We start from the raw sequence: 23605 nt of genomic DNA on the forward strand, positions 1-23605 counted from the left end.
GGCAAATGAAATAGCATTCCAAATGAACCGAGCTACTCTCCCTCCTTTACGCTTCTGGATTCTGTCAGCTCTTAAACCCTCAAAATGAAGTTCCATACTATCTATAGGCTGCCTCAGCCAAGTTTCTGTGACTGTGATTATATATGGCTTTGTAGAGTCAGTCTGTACGCATAGTTTCAACCAATTATTGAGCAAGCTTCGGGCATTAGTGCAAAAGATCCGAAGCCTATTTATCTGGCTTCGTGATGCACCCAGAGTGGCGTTGGCATCATTCTCTGTCAAAGAACCATAACCCGAAAATCTACTATTTTTAGATCATTCTCACCAGCGTCTAACATAGGTTGTAGTTTGTTTTCGGCTTCCCTTCGTTTTAACACGGTCTACTGGCATCAAGTCTTTACGGAAAAAACTCCTTAACCCTTTAATTTATATCCATTCTGTAAAATGAAGTCCCGTTTATTCGAAGATTTGAATACTACTTTAAGCAGTCTGGATTGATTAGGCTTCAAGTTCTCTGGGCTACCTAGTTTGTACACCTTTAGCAAGGTGACTCCGCAGATATTTTGAGGCATGAGTTGATGTAGTATCTGTTTTATCAACCCAAAATTATGCCAAAAATGAGTTTTAGGTTCAAAGCTTTCACTTTCCTTGATTCTATGAAAAATAACTGACCTGACACTGATAAGCTTTCCGTTTTTCGACTACTTTTTTGTGGGGAGGGGATAGGATTTTATTTTATACCATTATGTTGTTTCCTGCTTACAACCTGTACCCATTCGTCAACTATGGTTGGAGTAGCAACCATGTTCGTGCCAAACATACTGTGGGATTCCGGCGGGTTATCAACGATTTGAAATCAGGTCGTGTTTACCGCTAGAAACCGATCGAGCCTTGCGATGGCTTTCGTGCTGGGTACCGTCTAGAGGATGTGGGACAGGAAACTTCCTTTTTTGAGTTTTTAATTAAGACATACCGCTTTGAAGACAGCCTTTCCTCCCTTGATCGATGTGAGTCAGCTATTTCCGACCTCACTTGAGGTGGCTTCAAATCAATTTGTGTGTCGGTAGAGTGAGTGCTGTCCGATGTGTCCCTACCACGCTTGCCAAAACACTTATTTGCGGCATTTATCATTGAGATGGCCTCGGTTAGCAAGTTGTTTGAGCCCAAACTGCACTACTGACAAAGCCATATTTAACCGTTTTCACTAAACAGTTTTATGGCCGCAGGCGTCAAGTTCGTGCAAACTTCGAGATACCAGCCGTTGTACTCATCACACTGCATGCCGCTTTCAACCGTATATCAACTGCTCGGACGTCGGTAATTGCTTTTCTTCCACTGTCGAGTCATTGAACAGAGGTTGTCCGAAGAAACTAGATACAATAGTACCCAGAGACAAAAGTGATCTATGATCAAAAAGGTGAAAAACTGTAAACTGTTAGGACATAAAATACTAACAAATGCAATAGAAAACAAACTACTTATAAGTACCGATAATAAACGAAATTAGAAACAAAAACGATATTTTTATCGTATAATTTGAATAAAATAAATTCAATTAAAGTATGAACAGTAGTCTCGATACATAATAAACGATCAATACAATGAAATTCACTCAGGAAAAATTCCACTGTCCTTTTAAATAGTGCGCCAACGGTCGGACCCAGTTTGAATTTTTTCTGTCCTGGACGGTTATGACAGATAAGCGGCTTCGAACATTAAATATCAACACTAATGTAGTCAAACGGTAAATGCGTTACGTTGTACTTTTACTTGTTCAGGATTCTGAAGGAAAAGACTAGGTACGAAGAAGAAGTTGTTAAATGTACGGAGATTTATAACAATAAGATTGCCGCACAAGCTGAAGAGCATGATATTAAAATGGCGGTATGAATTTCGTGTACAATAACTTGCGAAAAAGAGAGCAATTTTAGACGAATCCAAAATGATGATTCCAGACTGCCAATTCAGACTTGCCAAAGCTATTAAGGAACTGGAAAGTGCTACTGAAGTAAGTATGTAAAGTAATAGTTTCAAATTATCTGTAGGAGTGTGAAGAAGAATTCAAAGACACAGAAGAATTCAAACAGGCGAAATGCCTATTGCAAGAATGCTTGAATACAAGTTCATAAAAATGAGTGTGATTCATTGTATTATATAGTGCTGTACATTAAGAATAGGGTTACTTCTCATTCCAATTCGTTTTATTAACAATTTATGGAAAAGCAATCAATTATTAAGTGTGTTAAATATTTTCCTTCTTGTTTTTTTAACTGAAGGGTAGTGGAAATCATCCTCTTCCTCTCAACATGTCTCTCACTCGCTCAACTCCCTACAGATTGGAAAGACGCTGTGATCAGTCCTATGTTTAAAGATGATCAGAGACATATCGTAACTAACTGCCGGCCTGTCAGTCTAACCAGCATATTCGTTATTCGGGTTAAGTTACTAAGTCACAGATTCGCACAATCTGTTAACTCCCGAGCAACATGGGTTTCGTAACAAGCGTTCATGCTTGACTAACTTATTGCGAGAGAGGATTAGACAGCAGCCCTAGATAACGGTCTGTCTCAACGTGACACCCATAGACTTTAGCAAAGCATTTGACAATGTTTCACACTTAGGTCTTATGCAGAAACTCTCGAGCTTCGGAATAACAAGTGCTGTACAGGAATGGATAGGAAACTTCTTATGTGACCACAGACAGAGAGTGAGGGTCTATAGGATGATATCCAAATGGAAGCCAGTCAGAAGTTGTGTACCCCAAGGCACCATCTTAGGCCCTCTACTTTTCCTTGTCTACGTTAATGAATTGCTGCTATTGCTTAAGTCGTCGACATTATTGCTTGCGTATGATGTCGAAATCTGTAGGACAATAAGAAGTGAGGCTGATCATTTCGATCTCCAAGCTGACTTAGATGAATTAGTTAGATGGGCTCGAGGTTGGGGTTTAGAAGTTAATTGTAGGAGTAGTGTGCTCATGCACATCGGACACGGTAACTTACCAGTATACTGTAACAGTACATTTTTTCTGAGTTCAGGAACATAAAGACTTATGAGTAATAAGCAGTCACAACGTGAGGACAACTATGCATTGCGGCGCAGCTGCTGTGAAAGTGTTCCGTGGGTTATGGTCACTTCGCCGAGAATTCAAATGCTTTGATGATATGCTTCGAATTTTATATCCCACCTATGTAAGAGTACTGTATCCAAACAGCTAGCCCATGAACTGATAACAGATACCAACTCAGTTCAGCGTGTGGAAACAAAATTGGTGAAGGGTATCTCTAGACTCCCTTACGATAAACGCCTAAACCTTCTCTTGTCTTATCGTAGGACGAGAGGTCGCCTTACACTGGCATTTCGTCTTGTTTATTGTGATTTCGGTGTTAATCTGATCTTTTCGCTCCCCCCAGCGCTAATAATCTTTGAGGTCATAGCAAGAAGGTTCATAAACCGCGATCTAATAAACTTATAGTGGGGCCCCGTTTTTCTCATCGGGTAATCAATGATTGGAAGACCTTACCCGGACAGGTGGTATGAGACCCATCACTGACTATTTTCGAGGGGAAGCTGGACATTCACTGGAAGTCAGTGTGTCAGGATCCGCACAGGTTCACCAACTTGTTACCGAAGACAGGTGTATGTGCACGCTAATACACATTCAGTTAGTTTGTAAAATATAAGCATATGCCCCAATACTAAGTACAGATGCGGATTTGTGTAGTAAGGACAGAAAGCCTATGTTATTCCTATTCTAGTATGATTCTGTGTCCAGTCTTCTCTTGAATGAATCAATTGAAGTTGAGGACATCACTGCTTCGGATAACAGGTTCCAAGTATCGATGACTCAGTGTGGAAACCTGTATGCCACTGGTGTTTTGTTCGTTCTTGTTTTTCTACTCTACTGCAATGTCCCGATCCAGTGGGAGAAAAAGAGAATATGTTAGGTCCAAAATCATTTATCGGTATTCTGTATATCAGAATTAGATCTCCCTTTAGTCTGTGATAGCACAGAGTAAAGAGGTCCAGCTTTTAAAGCCACTCTTGGTGTGGTAAACCGCGTAGTTCTGGAATTGCACCCATGTATTGGTTTGACATCCGTGTCTTCGATGGAGTTTACTTCCCGTCAAGAACCAAGTTGCTAGTCGGATTCCTGTCAAATGATTTATTCCGACCCGTTGTTGTGCCCCTTATGCTTCATTTCGTGATAGGACTCTGTAGCGATTTTACCAACGGTAGTGAGTGCAACCTGCTTAAATGGAAACCTAATAGTATCCTGCATAACTGGTATAAATTGGAAGAACCGAGAGCCGGCAATTGAGACCTTTTGGTTCTTCGATACTACAATAGCCCAGACTTCGGTGTTGCTCCAGTAAAGTCTAGTGACGTCGCATAGATCTCGCTCTAAACTGTGAGTTCCCCACCCTAATTCATACTATGCTTCTTTAGCACTTCTCAAAGTCAAGTCCTCATAAAATACTACACATGCAATACACCAGTTTACGATTTCTGCACGGGGGTATATTTGTGTATGATCACAACTCAGTGATTCATGTTCAGATCCTCGATATTTCGCAATAGTAGGTACATATTCTGGAAATTGTCACCAGGCATTCTTTGCGGGTTTATTCGGTCAGCTATATGTATCTGTTCATAATAAAAGATTGACGACATTGGATTCGTAAACTCGTAAATAGCGAGCGATTTCTAATAGTTTCCAGATAAAAAACAGCTATGTGGGCCTATATGCGTTCTATACACTTGTACAAAGTAAATACTTAGGTTTGTAGATTATAGTTGTAATCACTTTCTCGACCTTAAGGAGGCATTTGACTCAGTTGATCGTAAGGTTCTATGGCAGTGTTTGTCACTGAAAGAAGTACATTGACCTTATACAGGATCTCTACTCGAACAGGAGTGGCCGAGTGGGAACTTATGGCGAACCGTCGTCAGAATTGCTTACCTCGAGTGGTGTTCGTCGAGGCTGTTTACTGTCTCCATTCTTGTCTAATTTTGGCATTGACGTGCTTTTAGAGATAACAGTTTCCTCATCTAAATTTCCAGGTGTTGAACTTCTGCTGGGAGATTCACTTGTTGACTTAGAATATGCCGATGACATAGTTTTATTTGGTGAAGACGCTGACAAAATGCAGAGATTTCTGACCAACATAAGCAACTTATTCACCACAGAACTGTCAGTTACCATGGCAAGAAACTTCCTAAAATAATTAGGAGATGCACTTAGGTTACTCACGTGCAACTGTAGCGTGTGTTGAACCTTGGTATGCTGAAATGAGACGTCAATCACTTCAACATCTATGTCTCACGTAAATAATGAGTTTCATGGCACACCAATATTCAGCCTTCTTTAGTATCTTTAATTGGATTAGAAATAAACCATTTCTTGATATCTCTGTAGCTCTCGACCTAGGTGCATATTTCGGAGCTGACTGTTGTGTAATGTCATCCTAGGACGTGATTATATTGTCTGTATTGAAAATGGGGAATACGATTGTGAAACTCCTATTATATACAACAGTTCCTATTAGAAGTCATATTAAGGTATAAGGTGAGTCCTTGCATATGCAGAATAATGGTTACGGTCACTACTTGCTTACACCTTTCACTCGTCGAGTAGCATAAGCCGTCCATCAAGAATCTCCATAGAACTGTGTACTGAGTAGTCCTTCCCAGTTATTTTCAACTGCTATTAATTTCTGATGTGTCTTTAGTTCCCGAAACCATGTTTTCATTGGTCTCTCTTCTCTCCTTTTCCCTTTAGGATACCAAGTTAGCACTAGCATCGCAATGCAGTTTGACCACGAGTCCCTAACCAAGGATTTCGAGGACCACGTTATAGTCCTGTGTGTATGTGAGTAAATGTGGTGGTATTCGTCTGCTAAAGCCACTCTGGGATACGTAGATTCGATAAGTCATACTTAGTATTGAAGCGATTTCAACTAACAGCATTTCTTGTTAAGCGAACAATTGTTTTCAATTAGATCGTCATCAGGCTTTACTCTAATATACATGAATATTTATACGAAAATTTTTAAACTAATCAAGGCAATATGAGTCAATAATCACAATGAAATAGAATAAGTCACTACACATAATAGGTAAAAGTACAAGTTGATAGTACGAAAACAGGTGAACAGATAGTGGTAAGAATAATAAACTACAATAACAAAGCTCTTATCAATAGTTAATCGTTGGAAATAGAAGGTCAAATAAACATGGTTAAATAGACTAGGAATAGTAATCAAAAAACATTCATTAAGAAATACATGCAGGATATAATAAAGAAGTCGGAGATTTCGACTGTTCGTAAGAAACCTTTATACATGAAAGTGCAATTCAACGGGGATGTGGCTAGTGACACTCTGAAATATAGGTTAACCAAAGTAATCACCAAGACATTCTACGCAGCCAATCTTGCGTTGACCTTCTCTTGTCGACCAGCGATGTCTACTCAAACGAAGGATAAGTTACCTGAGTTGGCCTCTTCCATGTGCATTTACAAATTCAGCTGCTCCTGTGGACATAGCTATATAGGGCGTACTACCAGGCAACTTAACCAACGAATGAGTGAACATCTACCAACTTGGTACATAAAGGGTCAGAGAAAAACTATTCGCAGTTCTATACTAGCACATCTTATTGATAGCGGTCATGCAGTAGATAAATTGAAATCATTTCGAGTTATCTATCGTATACCTCCATCATTTCCCGACGGAGTCCGTTCCCGTCTCCTATATATAGCTGAAGCCATTAGAATTCGTACATATAACCCCAATCTATGTGTACAGAAGAAATACGTGACTCCCCTATCCCTTCCATGGCCAGTTATAACTTAACTAGCAATTTTTATTTTATTTTTTATTTTAAATTTTAGTATTATCATTATTTATTTATTTTATTCTATCTGTGTTATTGTTAACCTTATTTCCACATCCATTATTTGTTTGTCATTATCCGCCTCTTTGTATTCTTCACTATCTAATTATTTACACACATCTTATTACGTAATGATTTTTAATGTTTTGTGATTACTATTCCTAGTCTGTTTACCCATGTTTATTTGACCTTCTATTTCCAACGATTAACTATTGATAAGAGCTTTGTTATTGTAGTTTATTATTCTTACCACTATCTGTTCACCTGTTTTCGTACTATCAACTTGTACTTTTACCTATTATGTGTAGTGACTTATTCTATTTCATTGTGATTATTGACTCATATTGCCTTGATTGGTTTAAAAATTTTCGTATAAATATTCATGTATATTAGAGTAAAGCCTGATGACGATCTAATTGAAAACAATTGTTCGCTTATATGTGTTGTTCTAATTTTCACAATGGGAATCTTTAATATTTCTTGTTAAGTCAAAAACACTTGTAAGTACGCGGAAATAAACTTCTAAGGGCCGCATACGAAGTGATTCAAATTAAGACCAATCCCAATTCAGCACTTACTACGCATTTAATTTAATATGTTGTAGTGGACGGGGTTCCAGTAAAAGTAAAATGGGACTCAGGTGTCGGGTACCGAGATATGTCTATTTTGGTATGGGAGGCATTCTGATGGACATGTGTATCATATATTGAACCACTTATAGCAAGCTTCAGGTGAGATAAACATAACGCATCATGTGCTAATTTGTGTTAGTCAAGGTTGTCCCAGTGCATATATTAAACTATTCTGATTTAGTAGCATCCACACAATGATATACAGTAAGTACTAATCCACTAAAAACAAGCTATTTACCAGTAACGCTGACTATTTTCAAAACTAGTACCAAATGCTGAACTCCTGTAGTGTAAAAGAAGACGATTAGGCTGCATACTAATCCTTCCTGTAAGAAATGTCAGATTAGAATGTAACTAGACTACATTTGAAAATAGGGGCAAACATAAACCATAGGTAAGTCGTAATATGGGATGGAATGATCCGTAACGTACATCATCCATAGTCGCAGAATAGCGACCGGCAACACAAAGAACGGAGGTCACGATGTATTGTACGGAACGTTTGGAGCTCAAAGCTTAACCAGATATTACAGTTAGGTGCTCCGTATTTAATCGCTAATGAAGGTAACAGCCTTTGATTTTTCGGCAAATCGGCCATTTAGAATATGACCGCACGTAAATTTTACTAAATCTGTCGCAGTTCAGACATCTGCGGCTACGCAGAATTTACATAGTGTATTTGGGTCGTCAGAAGCTTTGATGTTTCATAATAGCGGTGAGTGGCAAAATCTAACTAGTTCGGAATTTATTGATGTAACAACTTGGATAAAACTATGGGTTACAAAGCGGTTTATTGTTTCTTATGTACCAGTATAAAAAGTAAACTGGTGGTAAAACCAGTGGAAATAAATATGAAAAAGAAGATACCCAAACAACTAGAGTAGATTGTATGACATTTTCGGTAGAAAAGGACTTTGATTAACGTACTGGGAGATGCGTGAAGACCTAGGCTGTTTTAAAGAAATTATTCAAAACAGTACTTGATAACATGGTTATTCAACCGATTTTATTAAATAGGTCCTCACCTCATTCACCAAGTTATCACAAAATAAGTAATATAGTAAATATTTCAGGCACTGCGGGTATATTTACCCCAGAAGTGCAAAAGAAATACAGAAACTATGAAACACAGACTCATAACTAGTACTGGTACGGGTCCAACCTTGATTCCGGGAGAATCTTCTGAATAAAATAGGAAAACAGGGTTTTTCTGTGCAGTTGGAGCAACTGGTCGTCTAGCTGAAGAAGCCGGTGCCTGAAAATAGAATACATCGTACGCATTACAATTAGATTTCTGGAAATGAATACATTTTGGAAAACGATAATGTAACCTGGTATATGTTCTACTTCTGTTAACTAACAAGATTCAAGTTTTTCGAGGGCAGTCTTGATCTTCTTTACAAAACAAACAAATATTTTATGGAACACAGTTAATTATTCCCAACCATTGTTGACCTATCGCTCGCAATTCTATTAAACGTATCTGCATAAAATGCAACCGTAAAGAAACACGAGCGCTATGGCTTATCCACTGTTATTACGGCAGAAAACCAAAAGCTTCCATCAAAGTACAATCGTTTCACCAAATTTATTAATAAAACGATTTTGGCGATTAAAAATGCTTCAGGATAGATTACTTGGTCAAGAAGTGTATGAGTTGTCTCGTTTTTGTGGTACAATATCAGTACCCATTTCCTCTACAAATCATTAAATTCCTCCAAACAATTAGACTATGAAATGCTGAAGAGGCTTTATAGCTTGGGTGGATGGGTTTGGTTATCTAAATAAAATGGTTTAGTTGAAAAGCTCTATATGTTGATTATGATTGATTGATGATCAATGATCTTATTTAACAGTAATATTAGAGCTTGGAAAACGGTCCGTAACGATGAACACAGATTTATACAAGACGATAGTCTTATTGAATGAATCACATGGTCTGTATTGTTGACCCTGAAATAAATTAAACAGAGATGCTTTAATATCTACTGATGATGAATACCAACAAAATTACACAGTCTATGAGATATGGTTGCTTTAGTGATTAGAAACCAACATAAAGTGTCTGTAAGCTAATGGTAAAAGAAAACAGCATTCGGATTCGACACAATATTTAGGCAACACTATCTGATATACGGCTACGTAAATTCAATTAAACTGATTCATTGTAAAAAATTTGTGTTATCAGGAATCATAAAAACAATAAGAATACACATTTCAAACATTCATCGAATCGAGCTAAATGTAAACGCGACTGTAACACATGCAGCGTATGTCCTGAAAGCACACATGTAAGCTTATGTACGTTACAAGAAAAAGTAAGTCAGTTAAACAGGAAAGTTCCCTCCAAGATAATAAACTGTTTATAAACAGTAACAAAGAGCTAGATTATTGGCTGTTAAAGAAGCAGAGCAAGACAGTCAACTAAAGTTTCTCAGCACAGATAGTTTGTAAAAATCCCTTATCGACATTACAAGCGTTGGATATAAAGCAGATATTGTGAAGTATTTGACACATATTATAGGTATTATGCTAATCCATATACAGTTAGTTATCAAAAATAATTGCAGCGTAAACGAAAGATAAATCACAGAATATGCCGAGTTCAGTTAGAAGCACTCATCAAGATTTCGGAAGCCTACAAAAAGTCATGCAGCGTTCTAAGCACTGACATAACCAGTGGAAGAGACTAGTTTTCACGAACAGACGAGATGAATTTATCTAAAGAAGTATAACAAAATAATCTGCTTCCACGATCTCCAATTGAGCCAAAAAGACCGAGTTCTGTATAGTAGATAGATACCAATTATAATGGTAGGATTACATCTTACTACCTATGAATAAATGCAAAAGAAGAGTGACAAGAACGGTACGAGCTCTTGATTCGAGCCATCACTGATGTCATAAACCACTGACTTTGACAATTTCTATATCACCTAAACAGTTAAGGTAATTTGACAGATATTAACTCCAAAAAATTACCTTCCATTTCGCCGTGGTCTGTCATAAATTGATAGTCAATTTTCTTAGCCGGTGATATTAAGAGAACAGTGAAGGAATACAATGATTATTTTTAAAGCCTCGCCAATATTGGAGAGTGCAGAAATATTTCCAATATCCATGTAGAATTAAATCTCATTTTAACTGCTGTATTCCGACCATAGGATATGACTAGCTGATAACATTTAACCAGAACATATGCACCTACTGACGACGGTCAGACTAACAGTCAATAACTTGGTAGACTGCCTTAGTTTATTCAACCCTAGTCTTCCTCTAACTTATTGCTTTGTTAGCCAGCATCGTGGGTTAAAGTAAACGGTAGTTAGATATACTCAACAAATTGTCAAACTATTTGTGTCAATGGTTTTTAAACCTAACAGTCAATTTACTAAGTACTCTATGCAAAACCTCAGTATTATGATCTTACTAAGAGAGAAAACCCATACCAAGAAATCCCACAATTGTTAGTTTCCAATAAATGTAACAACGAGAACGCAATCATCATTAATTGTGGTTTATTTACTTTGTTTCAATGCTTTATGCACTTTATGTAATCATAGAAACATGGGGAATGTCTCTATTGAGTCGTCTGATTGAAAAGTTTACAAGCGAATATTGATCAGATTATTTGATTTGACGTCTGCAAAAGCTGACTAGGTAATAATCAGAACTGTACACTGCTTTATTAATCTAAGATAACAGAAATGACCGAAATAAGATTCTCATGCATGTTTGAAAAGGGAAAACAACCATCCATGGTGCATAATGTTTTTGGATATAAACTTTGAGTTTGGGTCAAAATAGCGTCTGGATTTTTACGTATAGTCGGTAGAATGGTATTTAAGAATTAATAAGGGTTGAATGGCCGGAAAACTTAAATATTTACAACCACATTCAACAGGAAACCACTGAAAGCAACAATTGAAGAGCCACGTAAGGCATTTTTGCGACTAACAGGAGTGAAATATCTCGTCTAGAAATTTATCATTGAAGGGTCATGTCCAATTTATATGTGAAAGGTTTATGAATTCCTTCTATTTTACATTCGCAAATGAACTTATGTACACATATTACACGGCTTCAATCTTATCTGTATTACATTTAGCTGTACTTATGTAAGTTATGCTTTATAGGAGTAAACTGGATTTAGCTTTTCACTTGAAAAATGTGCTTCCCGAGTCGATTGAATACAATGTGTGTTTTGGTATATTGGTATTTTGTCCATGAGTCACACCCAAGAGTTTGAAAATAAAGTTGAAAGTAATACAAAACAAGCTGGTTTTAAATAGAACTAACAAAATTCTTCTAGGAGATACCGAAGATTTCGGCTTTTTGTTGAAAGAGATCATGTATTTCAGAAGTATTAAATCAAGATATCGTTTTATATGCATTGAGGTATGAATTTACAGGCACCTAATATATTTGAGTTGTGTTATGAGAGCACAACGAAGTATAATAAATGTGTACTTAATACCATAGCATCTCATAATTAATGAACTAACCTTTCTCTGTCGAGCACCTCCGGCTGATCCCCTCGGTGATGCAGTGGCAGACTTTGATGACGCAGAGGATGAGGTTGGCTAGACAATGTTATACTAAACATGAATGGTGCCTTACCATCTTACAAGTTGAAACGTCTATTTATTTACGTGTCTCCTTGATGTACCGTGTTAACTAGATTAAACAAAGAACTGAGGTTCGGCTTGACGAGTACTGTACATATATCAAAAAGGTAACGATTTAATCAGATAGGGATGTTGAAATAAAAATAAGTGTAAATATATTCAGTGTTAGTTAACAGATAAGAAGCTGTTTTAAAATGTATGACTTATGTTAAGATTATTGATCCCGTTGGTGATTTTAAGACATCGACAATCTCAGAGAGTAAACAATAAAACGGTTCAAGGGGTTGTGGAAAGAATAAAAGGAGCTCTAGCTTAACAGGCTCCCGTATCTGGTAACAGTGAATCACCGATACCATCGGGTTGGAACCTAGGCATATTTAATGATAAATGAGAAAAACATCAATAAATTATAACGAAATACTGTCCTTAGTCCGTAAGAATATGTCAAGTTCTTTCTTACGGGACTCATTGGAAGCTGCTTGCACTAGCTCAGAAGGCAGAAAATTCCAGCATCTGATTACTCTCAACGAGTAGAAGGTGTGCCTACGTCCGTTCTGTTATATTGTGTCTCCAGTTTCTTGGTGTTACCCCTGAGGTTTGTGTTGGGGCTGAGTCTAAGTAGGCATTCAAGGGGATGTTCAGAATTGTTTATGATGCTGTAAGTCACTGTGAGATCACCTCTAAGACGCACACACTCTGATGAGTAAAGATTCGGTGAATTGAGGCGCTCTTCATAAGGCTTGAATTCGAGTCTCCGAACTGATTTCGTGACTCGAGGTTCCAATGTATACTTATCATTTTGGAATGAGAGAAGGAATACTATACTTTTAGCATACATAATTGACTAATCCTTATTACCATAAGTAGCCAGAATCTTTTGATGGAGTATGGTAATTCTGATGGAAGGTGTTTAAGAGTTATTCAGGTCATTCTGCAGGTCTGAAAATTTCATATAATACCAAAAACACAACTCAATAAGAGTGAATTTATGTGGAGGGATAGGACAATACAGGCACAGAGTTATCGTCAAACCAGATGACCATGAAACAAGCAAACGCACGATGATAGTTGGGTGGACGAGTACACTCGATAGAATGCCAAAATCACCCATCATAAAAACTGTTGATTGGTTATCTAATAAACAAGATTGTAGCGGTAAATAAATCCTCAAAATAAATAGCTCTGTAAGTTTTCGACATTGGATGCTGACCACATTAGTTTTAGTGGACTCACCTAGCTGAGGGCGTCCGGTCATGCATCCGCACCAGATCACGAGTGGGAACGCCGTGCTCAACAACCCCTACAATCGCTAGCCAGATTAGATCAGACCATCCTCGATATATTGATGGCCTATATCTTCGAACCTCCTCGCTTCTGTCTTTTGATTTCACTTGGTGGGTACAATTCATATTAGGTGTTACTGGTTAAGGCGTTGTCAAACTCCGAATAACTGTGGCGTCTTTATTGGTCAGCCCAACGTTATGTGGTACGCCAAATTGCAAACTGTGAGTCTGTTGCTTTTTGGGATTCTATATATCATTGCCTTATTTTAATTTTTTATACACTGCGATATTTCTCTCCGTGTTTTTGGATATATATGCATTTCACTCGTTCATTCCTGTACTTGATATTTCACCATGACTGAACAGACACACAAGGTACTTAAGCTATAGCCTATGACTCAACCTTCGTTCCAACCGATGCCCTTCTGGCCAGACAACATTGAAGCCTGGTTCTGCTACGCAGAGGCCGGCTTCTACGAGTACGGCGTGGACGACACACGTGCACAAATCCTCGCAGTAGTCAAGGCACTACCGCGCGAATTCAACAGGTACGTAACACCTAGTATATTTACTAGTGGTGTACCTGAATCCTACGAAACACTTAACCGAGTTATCCTTAAACGTGGAGACCTGACTGATCGACAAAGGTTAGACCAACTCCTTAATAACACCGACATGCAGTACAGTTCTGTGACAGGCATGTTGCAAAGAATGAGGGAGGTTGTCGGCCAAAAAACCTTCGATGATGGCGTATTAAAACAACTTTTCTTATTCAAACTTCCTCAACAGGTCCAAGCTGTGCCGGTCTCGTTTCAAAACAACGCCTTAGACGAGCTAGCTGCATCTGCCGACCGCATCTTTAAAATCACGAAAACTAATGCTGAGGTTTTTTCAGTCAAAGAAAAGCCTCAAACGACCCAGATTGACATAACTTAGTTATGTCATGACCATAAACGGTCACACACTTTGCGAAGAAGCACTTCACGTGGACGATCTGTCTATAGACCACGAGGAACTGAAAACTCCGGCTGGTGCTGGTATCATAACCAGTATGGAAAGTCCTCCAAAAATTCAGAAAACCCTGCAATTTTCCTAGCTCAAAATCGACCGACACGAAAAACAAATCAGGAAACTTCCAAGCCGGCACGCGTGAACGGCAACTGTAACCAGAGAACATAGCCTTCTGTTATACTTCACGGATATGCTAACAAGAGTTTGCTACCTCGTCGATACTGGCGCGGAAGTTGGCGTTTTTCCGGCAAATTCCAACGACCGGCTTCGTGAATCAGTTTTAAACTTACAGGCGGCAAACGGAAAGCCTATCGTCACATACAGTAAAAGGTATGTTTTCCTTAACATGGGTCTACGCAAACCCATCCACTGGATCTTCGTTATTGCAGATGTTTCCATACCAATCACTGGTATGGACCTACTACAGCACCACGATTTAACCATCGATACGCACAAACGGAAGCTAGTAGACGGAAACACTAATTTATCTGTTTGCGTAACTTCTTTTTTCGGTAGCAGATTATCTTCAGTCACAATTAAGCACACAATAGACCCCTTCTATCAACCACTACTCGATAAGTATTCTGGGATATGCCAACCGCAACCAGAATTTCCGTGTGTAACCAGCAACGTTACACATCACATCACGACTACAGGACCACCTCTATTTTCTAAAGCACGACGACTAGCTCCTGAAAAGCTAAGGTTAGCGAAAAACGAATTCGATCACATGATAGACTTAGGGATCATACGACCATCAAATAGTCCATATGCATCTCCGTTGCACATGGTCCCTAAAAAGGACAGCAACGATTGGCGTCCAACTGGCGACTATCGGCGATTGAATGCAAAAACCATTCCCGATCGGTACCCGTTGCCTCACATTCACGATTTGACAGCTACCTTGAAAAGTACAACTGTCTTTTCGAAAATCGACTTGGTTAAAGCATATAACCAAATCCCTATGGCTACTGACGATATACCGAAAACAGCTATCATTACTCCATTTGAACTCTATGAATTTTTGCGAATACCTTTCGGCCTAAGAAATGCTGCTCAAACATTCCAACGATTCATAGACGACGTTTTTCGAGGTCTCAACTTCGTACATGTGTATGTTGATGACTGCGTAATCGCAAGTCCGGACAGAGAAACACATCTCAAGCATCTGGATCTTGTTTTCGAACGACTACAAAAACATGGCATTACTGTAAACGTTCAGAAATGCCAAATTGGAACCGACTCATTAGACTTTCTGGGACACACTATCGATGCTCAAGGTATCCGACCCCTTAGAACCAAAGTGGCGGCCATTCTGGATTACCCAGAACCGACCATCATCAAGCAATTACGCACGTTTAACGGCCTCGTAAGTTTCTATAGACGTTTCATACCGAAATACGCATTACTTATGAAACCTCTGACCGACCAACTTCGTGGAAATGCGAAATCCACTAATTTGGACGACACCGCACGAAAAACATTCTCCACAGTTAAGAAACTGATCGCTAAAGCAACAATGCTCGCACGTCAGGACACCGAACACACCCATTAGTATCGCAGTAGACGCATCCGGCCCGGCAATCGGAGGAGTCTTACAACAATGGGTTAACAACTCTTGGCAACCCTTGGCATTTTTCTCTAGAAGGTTGCTAGACACTGAATCTAGGTACAGCACATTCGGTAGGGAACTCCTAGCTATGTATTGTGCTGTACGGCACTTCCAACACTATATCGAAGGTCGTGAATTCACCCTTTTCACGGACCATAAACCGCTCACTTTCTCGTTAAGCTCTCCTTCTGACAAGTACTCTCCCCGTGAGTCTCGACAACTGGACTACATTTCGCAGTTTACTTCAGATATTCAACATATTTCTGGAGCAAACAATGTGGTTGCAGACGCCTTATCTCGCATAACTTTCTTGAACAGTTTCCAAGGAATCGACCTTCTGAAACTCGCCCAGCTTCAAAAAGAAGACACTGATCTTCAGCACGAGTTATCGTCCACAACACTAAAACTACGCATCAAACAGATGGGAACAGGTAACGAAACCTTTTCGTGCCTTAAAGTAACCCTCGTGCTATTGATAGAAGAAACCAGACAAGTAGTGAATAGGTCTTTATTTCGATCTTAGCGCGGTCACAGTTGAGCGTGGGATTATCTGTTCAGACAAACAAAGGCTCTCAACATTCAATATAAGATAATAGGGAATATAACGCTTATACAAAACAAGGAAGTGAATGAATACTTGAACAATACTGTTTTGGCATATGTTTGGTTGTTTGGGGTCAACTCTTAACCAACCAACCTAAGCTGTTACATTAGCTTCCCCCTAGAATCGACGTCCGTAGGAACGTCGGTTCGATTAACCTAACTATCGAAAACACCTTAGTTCTATTTCTCATCCCAAGGAAAAATTATCAACTCGCTCACTGTTTGACTTACAATCAGTGACGACTGACGCTGTCAACAATGGTCCATGGATGTCTCTTCTTTACTAGCTTGTCATCTTATTTTGTAGCATGTGATTTCTTCTACAACTATCGCCGACGGTTTGCTGCGTGCTTTCAAGAGAAAGTGTGAGAATGTGGAATAAGAATATCCGAGGAAGTGCCGCGAGCGGGCTACCCAACACCATGTTGGTGAGGTACGATTTTTCCGTGCTCAGACCGGCTATCAGGTGTTTACTCACCTGCCTCTTGAGTCGCCCTCAAGTAAAAAGTAAAGAAGAATCTACTTCAAAGGTAATGGTGAAAATCAAGCAAACCTGAAGAACTGCTCCACTGTCTGCATACAATAATAAGATACAAAATGGAAATACATAAATGTAATTGATAATTGTTCGGTTTCACGTAAGTGATTGGTCTCCAGAACGGATTGGTATTCTGGAAGAGAATAGACATAGTGTAGATATCTTGTTCACGAAAAACCATGAAAACAAAAAGAACTCTTTTGTAATGCATATATGTAAAAGGGTGAACTTGCTAGAAGTTGGACCCTTTAACAAAATCGATCAAACGCGTGACCTTGAGCCTGTGATGGCCGCCTTTTACAACTAAGCGCGTAACCAAGGGTGCATCAGAATACTCCACAAAACGGATAAGAATATACGGTTAAGAAGCAAAAAAAATTGTGTAGAGTATGCGGATCAAGTACAGTTGTGTCAAATACCCTTTTCTGGTTTGATTTAGGTATGCATGATATACTGAAGCAATATTTCGTCAATTCATACAAGTAACGAATTGGTTTGCACCTCAGAAGTGTGTAAGTCCTATTACTCATTAGTATTATGAGTGATTAATTGGTGTAAGGAAATATTGAAGTCACTTCCTCCGTGGTCTGATGTGGTTGAACGGCTGAGCACGCGGTCTAGCATTCAGGAGGGCAGAGGTTCGAGTGCGTGTGGGGCCTGCGTTTTTGTTCACCAGACCCACCTTCAATACGATGTTTGTTGCCCGTAAGTCGCTCACATATGAGAGAAAAAATGACAAGAGGACAGATTGATATATCAAAGCGCCATATTGGAAAAGTATAGGTTCTTTGTTTACATTAATATTATTACTATAGAAAAAAAACTACAAGTTTAGTAAATTTCCATTTTACGTTATATTTAAGCCAACGAATATATATATATATATCAGTTATTGACATAAAATGTCTTTTTTATAACGCTAATGTTAAGTTCCAGGACTTTGTATGGGCCACTAATAATAATTGGTTTAACGTTAGCATAGTCGTGATATTCATATTGTCAGTTCAATGTTATGATTACTAAAAAGTTCTCTTATAAGTTGTTTAAAATTAGGTATGTGGAATCAATGCGGCTGACATAGTAACCTTACAGTAACGCACTGTACTATATCTTCATGGTTATTGATTCTTAAATGTCAGAAATTAAAAAAAATCTGAATATTGCCAATAAAGATGGGTTATATGATCACACTAAAAAGCATGCTGCAGGGAAACTGGTTAAGTCATTACGTAAGTTTCCTAAACATGAAAAAAAATGATGAGAACTTTAATAAGTACTTGACCATGGTTTAATCCAAAATGTTTTGTCTAGAAAACTACTTATTAATAGTAGTATTAATCGTATCAAGCTACTAAACATATCCTCAACCGAAAACTTTTAGAAGTAGTTCATATGGTATATATGTATAGCCAGTCTACGTGAAAAATGTATATAAATATATAAGAAGTACAGCCAACATAGTTAGTTAACCAGAAAAAGAAATTATAAAACTCGCCTGGGTTGCTTTTTGAATTCGTTGTATTTGCCAGTGTTAGTTGTATGAGTTTGATTAAAATCCTCAGCCATCGTTTCGGAATACCTAGCTTATGTGTCCAGTATTTTAAAAAAATATTTAACACGTATATATCAAAGGTAAAAGGTCTGGGGAGTTGTCGGTGAGGCGGAATGAGGAAAAAAAATTATTTTTAAGTAGATGCAGGGTGTGATTAGCTGCGTGGTTAGATTTTATCCTGCAGCCGAAACTGTCAACATCCTTGACTGACTAATTGGATGTGCCCAGCGAACCGTTTTAGTCATTTGTAAAGATTTATTATCTTTACATTTCGATTCCGTAATAGATTTGTCAGTTAAACGATCTAACAACCCGTATGGTGGTTCATGATCTAGATAAGCCGGCTTTAGCCTATCAATACTTACTGTGTCGATGTTTCCATGTTTTTCTATCACGAAATATTTAGATTTTCTTGAGACGTCTTTGAAAGGACCTTCAAATGGAGGACTGAGTGGTGCTTTTATTTTGTCACATCTTATCCAGACGTGCGTGCAATTGCTTAGGTCTTTAGGTATATATACGGCGCGCGATTGTTCACGAGTATTAGTCGGCTTAATTTTAGACATGTGGTCCCGTAGTTGATCTACATAATTTTCTAAATTAAGTTTTTGACTGTTAGTATTAGGGTTAATAAATTCACCTGGTAGTCTCAGAGTTGTTCCGAAAACCAGTTCCGCAGCTGAACACTGTGCGTCAGTTTTGACAGATGTTCGTATTCCCAACATAACTAACGGTAGGAATTCTGTCCACTGATTGGGGTTTGAGTGAGATATAAGGGCGGTTTTTAGCTGACGGTGAAAACGTTCTACCATCCCATTAGCCTGAGGATGATATGCAGTGCAGCGTATCCTATTGGAGCCTAGAAGTTTAGCCAAGTTATTAAATAGTTCGGATTCGAATTGCGCTCCTCTATCCGTCGTTATTGTTATGGGTGTACCAAAAATGGTTACCCAGTTCTGCATGAAGACTTTGGCTACTGTTTCCGCTGTAATGTCCGCTATCGGGATGGCTATAGGGAATCTGGTAAATCGATCTATGCATGTAAAAAGATAATTAAAACCGTTTGAACGTGGTAAAGGACCTACCAAGTCGATATGCACATGGGCAAAACGTGCATCTGGTTGCGAGAAAACACCTATGGGTGAATTTGTGTGACGATTAATCTTTGATTGTTGACATGCTGAACACTCTCTAACCCATTTGTGTACATCCTTCTGTAAATTCGGCCATATATATCTGGCATTGATTAGTTTTGTTGAAGCTTTCGCGCCAGGATGAGACAAAGAATGAAAGTTATTATATATTAACTTTCGCATATTTTTGGGAACGAAAGGTCGCGGCATTGCCTTGGTCGTATCACAATAAATTAGAATACCATCGATAGGTGATGGGAATTGTTTTAAATTAAGACTTGAATTGTTTGTTTTAAGTAGGTTTTGTAATTCTAGGTCCTGCTCTTGTTCGTGTCTTAACGTCTCGAAGTTTACTGTAGACTGCTGTAGCACGTTCATTTCTAGTCTGGATAAAGCATCTGCCGCCTGATTGTCCTGACCTTTGACATGTCGGATATCGCTTGTGAACTGTGATATATAGTCAAGGTGTCGGACTTCTCGAGGTGAGTATTTATCGGCTCTCGCTTTTAATGCATTCGTCAGTGGTTTGTGATCCGTAAAGACTATAAATTCCCTACCTTCTAACATGTGTCGGAAGTGTTTAATGGTCAGGTAGATTGCAAGAAGTTCTCGCCCGAAGGTAGAATACCTTGTTTCGGCTGGAGCGAGTCTTTTCGAGAAGAAAGCAATTGGTTTCCAGGCGTTTTTAACCAGTTGGTTAAGGGTACCGCCTACTGCTTTATCTGAAGCATCCACCATCAAAGCAAGTGGGGAAAGAGAATTCGGATATATCAACGTAGTTGCTTGAGCCAGTTTATCTTTAAGCTGTTTAATAGCTTCGACGGCGTCAGAAGAAAGTTTGAATTCTTTTGGTTTTCCTTTAAGTGAATCTGTCAAAGGTTGCATTAATTGTGCACAACCTGGTATGAATCTGCGATAAAAGTTAATTAGGCCTAGAAAACTTCTCAGTTGTGTTAGACAACTAGGTATGGGGTATTGTTTGATGGTATCCACTTCTTTTTTTATAGGTTTAATCCCTTCTGGGCTTATTGTGTGACCGAGAAATTCTAAAGCTTGAACACCGAAAACACACCCACTTTGATGTATGTTTATTCCATGTTCATCCAGTCTTTTCAACACTGCTTGTACATGCTGTTCGTGTGATTGCAAATCGGGGCTGGCAATTAACAAGTCCCATTGTGAAAATTAGAACAACACATATAAGCGAACAATTGTTTTCAATTAGATCGTCATCAGGCTTTACTCTAATATACATGAATATTTATACGAAAATTTTTAAACCAATCAAGGCAATATGAGTCAATAATCACAATGAAATAGAATAAGTCACTACACATAATAGGTAAAAGTACAAGTTGATAGTACGAAAACAGGTGAACAGATAGTGGTAAGAATAATAAACTACAATAACAAAGCTCTTATCAATAGTTAATCGTTGGAAATAGAAGGTCAAATAAACATGGGTAAACAGACTAGGAATAGTAATCACAAAACATTAAAAATCATTACGTAATAAGATGTGTGTAAATAATTAGATAGTGAAGAATACAAAGAGGCGGATAATGACAAACAAATAATGGATGTGGAAATAAGGTTAACAATAACACAGAATAAAATAAATAAATAATGATAATAATAAAATTTAAAATAAAAATTGTTAGTTAAGTTATAACTGGCCATGGAAGGGATAGGGGAGTCACGTATTTCTTCTGTACACATAGATTGGGGTTATATGTACGAATTCTAATGGCTTCAGCTATATATAGGAGACGGGAACGGACTCCGTCGGGAAATGATGGAGGTATACGATAGATAACTCGAAATGATTTCAATTTATCTACTGCATGACCGCTATCAATAAGATGTGCTAGTATAGAACTGCGAATAGTTTTTCTCTGACCCTTTATGTACCAAGTTGGTAGATGTTCACTCATTCGTTGGTTAAGTTGCCTGGTAGTACGCCCTATATAGCTATGTCCACAGGAGCAGCTGAATTTGTAAATGCACATGGAAGAGGCCAACTCAGGTAACTTATCCTTCGTTTGAGTAGACATCGCTGGTCGACAAGAGAAGGTCAACGCAAGATTGGCTGCGTAGAATGTCTTGGTGATTACTTTGGTTAACCTATATTTCAGAGTGTCACTAGCCACATCCCCGTTGAATTGCACTTTCATGTATAAAGGTTTCTTACGAACAGTCGAAATCTCCGACTTCTTTATTATATCCTGCATGTATTTCTTAATGAACGCGCTGGGGTAGCCGATCTCGGTCAGTGAGTTGTTGAGAAATTCAAGCTCCTGACTTAGAGTGTCTACTGTACAGATCCTTTTTGCTCTGCTCGTGAGACATCTGACCAAATTTCTCTTGTAACGGATGGGTGTGAAACTGCAGAAGTGAGTATATTGTTATTGTAGTTTATTATTCTTACCACTATCTGTTCACCTGTTTTCGTACTATCAACTTGTACTTTTACCTATTATGTGTAGTGACTTATTCTATTTCATTGTGATTATTGACTCATATTGCCTTGATTGGTTTAAAAATTTTCGTATAAATATTCATGTATATTAGAGTAAAGCCTGATGACGATCTAATTGAAAACAATTGTTCGCTTATATGTGTTGTTCTAATTAACAAGTCGTCTATATACCCCTGCGCAAATGGCATATCTTGAAGTAGGTTATCTATGAATCTTTGAAATGTCTGTGCCGCATTTCTCAGGCCGAATGGCATGCGTGCAAACTCGAATAAGCCAAAGGGTGTAGTAATAGCTGTCTTGGGAATATCTTCATCAGCCACCGGGATATTGTGATATGCCCTGACTAAATCAATTTTAGTGAATATGTTCATACCCTGTAAACCGTTTGTGAAATCTTGGATATGAGTTATTGGGTACCTATCTGGTACGGTTTGACGGTTTAGGGCTCTGTAATCCCCGCACGGTCGCCAGTCACCTTCATTCTTCTTTGGGACCATATGCAAAGGGGATGCCCATTGACTATCAGAGGGACGGATAATACCCAATTGTAGCATATAATCAAACTCGGCCCTAGCGATTTTGAGCTTATCTGGTGCTAGTCTCCTGGGTTTTGCAAACACCAGTGCACCTTCGGTTTTGATAGTGTGACTCACTTTTAGTTTGTCTTTAGAAGGCTGTGGGTTTGGTTTAGTTAAGTTTGGAAATTCCGCGAGTATATCTTGGAATTTCGCTGTTGTTACTGGAGGAGTTTGAATCAAGTTAAGAGAGCTGATGTGACTTTCTTTGCCTTTTGTGTAATACGAAGTTTCTTTTAGTGTTAATCGCCGTTTTTTGGTGTCAACTAGAAATTCGTATCTCTCTAGAAAGTCCATCCCCAGTATTGCCAGATCTAAGTCGGCTACCGTGAAAACCCAAGGGAATTGCCTCCTGAACCCCAAATCTAGGGTTAAATTTTTCTGCCCAAATGTCGCGATTTTAGTTTTATTCGCAGCTTGAAGTGTAATTGATGATGTTTCTCGACTAATCTTAGTTTTATTTTGAGGGATGATGCTAAGAGCAGCGCCAGTATCCACCAAGAAATTCAAGCCAGAGTTTCTGTCTCTAACATAAAACAAGCGACTGTTTAGGCGCCCCTCATCAGTCGTCGCGACCTGGGGAGGGGCTACTTGTTTCCCGCTGTCTTAGAATTATGCTTAGGCCAGGCGCATGGTTGCATGCACTTGGTTGAGTTGACACC

At 38.6% G+C, this 23605-nt stretch overlaps 1 protein-coding gene across 1 annotated transcript; it reads left to right on the forward strand.

Annotated features, from left to right (window-relative positions):
• On the forward strand, positions 1-22452 carry MS3_00005824 (uncharacterized protein). Its single transcript, XM_051213917.1, has 5 exons — positions 1-1744; positions 1779-1884; positions 1919-2008; positions 2046-7201; positions 21271-22452. Exons 1-4 carry the CDS (start codon positions 1692-1694, stop codon positions 2127-2129), a joined length of 333 nt encoding a protein of 110 aa, XP_051069936.1. The 5' UTR covers positions 1-1691; the 3' UTR covers positions 2130-7201; positions 21271-22452.
• The last annotated feature ends 1153 nt before the right edge of the window (positions 22453-23605 follow it).

Source organism: Schistosoma haematobium, chromosome 3 (assembly GCF_000699445.3).
Source record: "Schistosoma haematobium chromosome 3, whole genome shotgun sequence".
Classification (NCBI taxonomy): domain Eukaryota; kingdom Metazoa; phylum Platyhelminthes; class Trematoda; order Strigeidida; family Schistosomatidae; genus Schistosoma; species Schistosoma haematobium.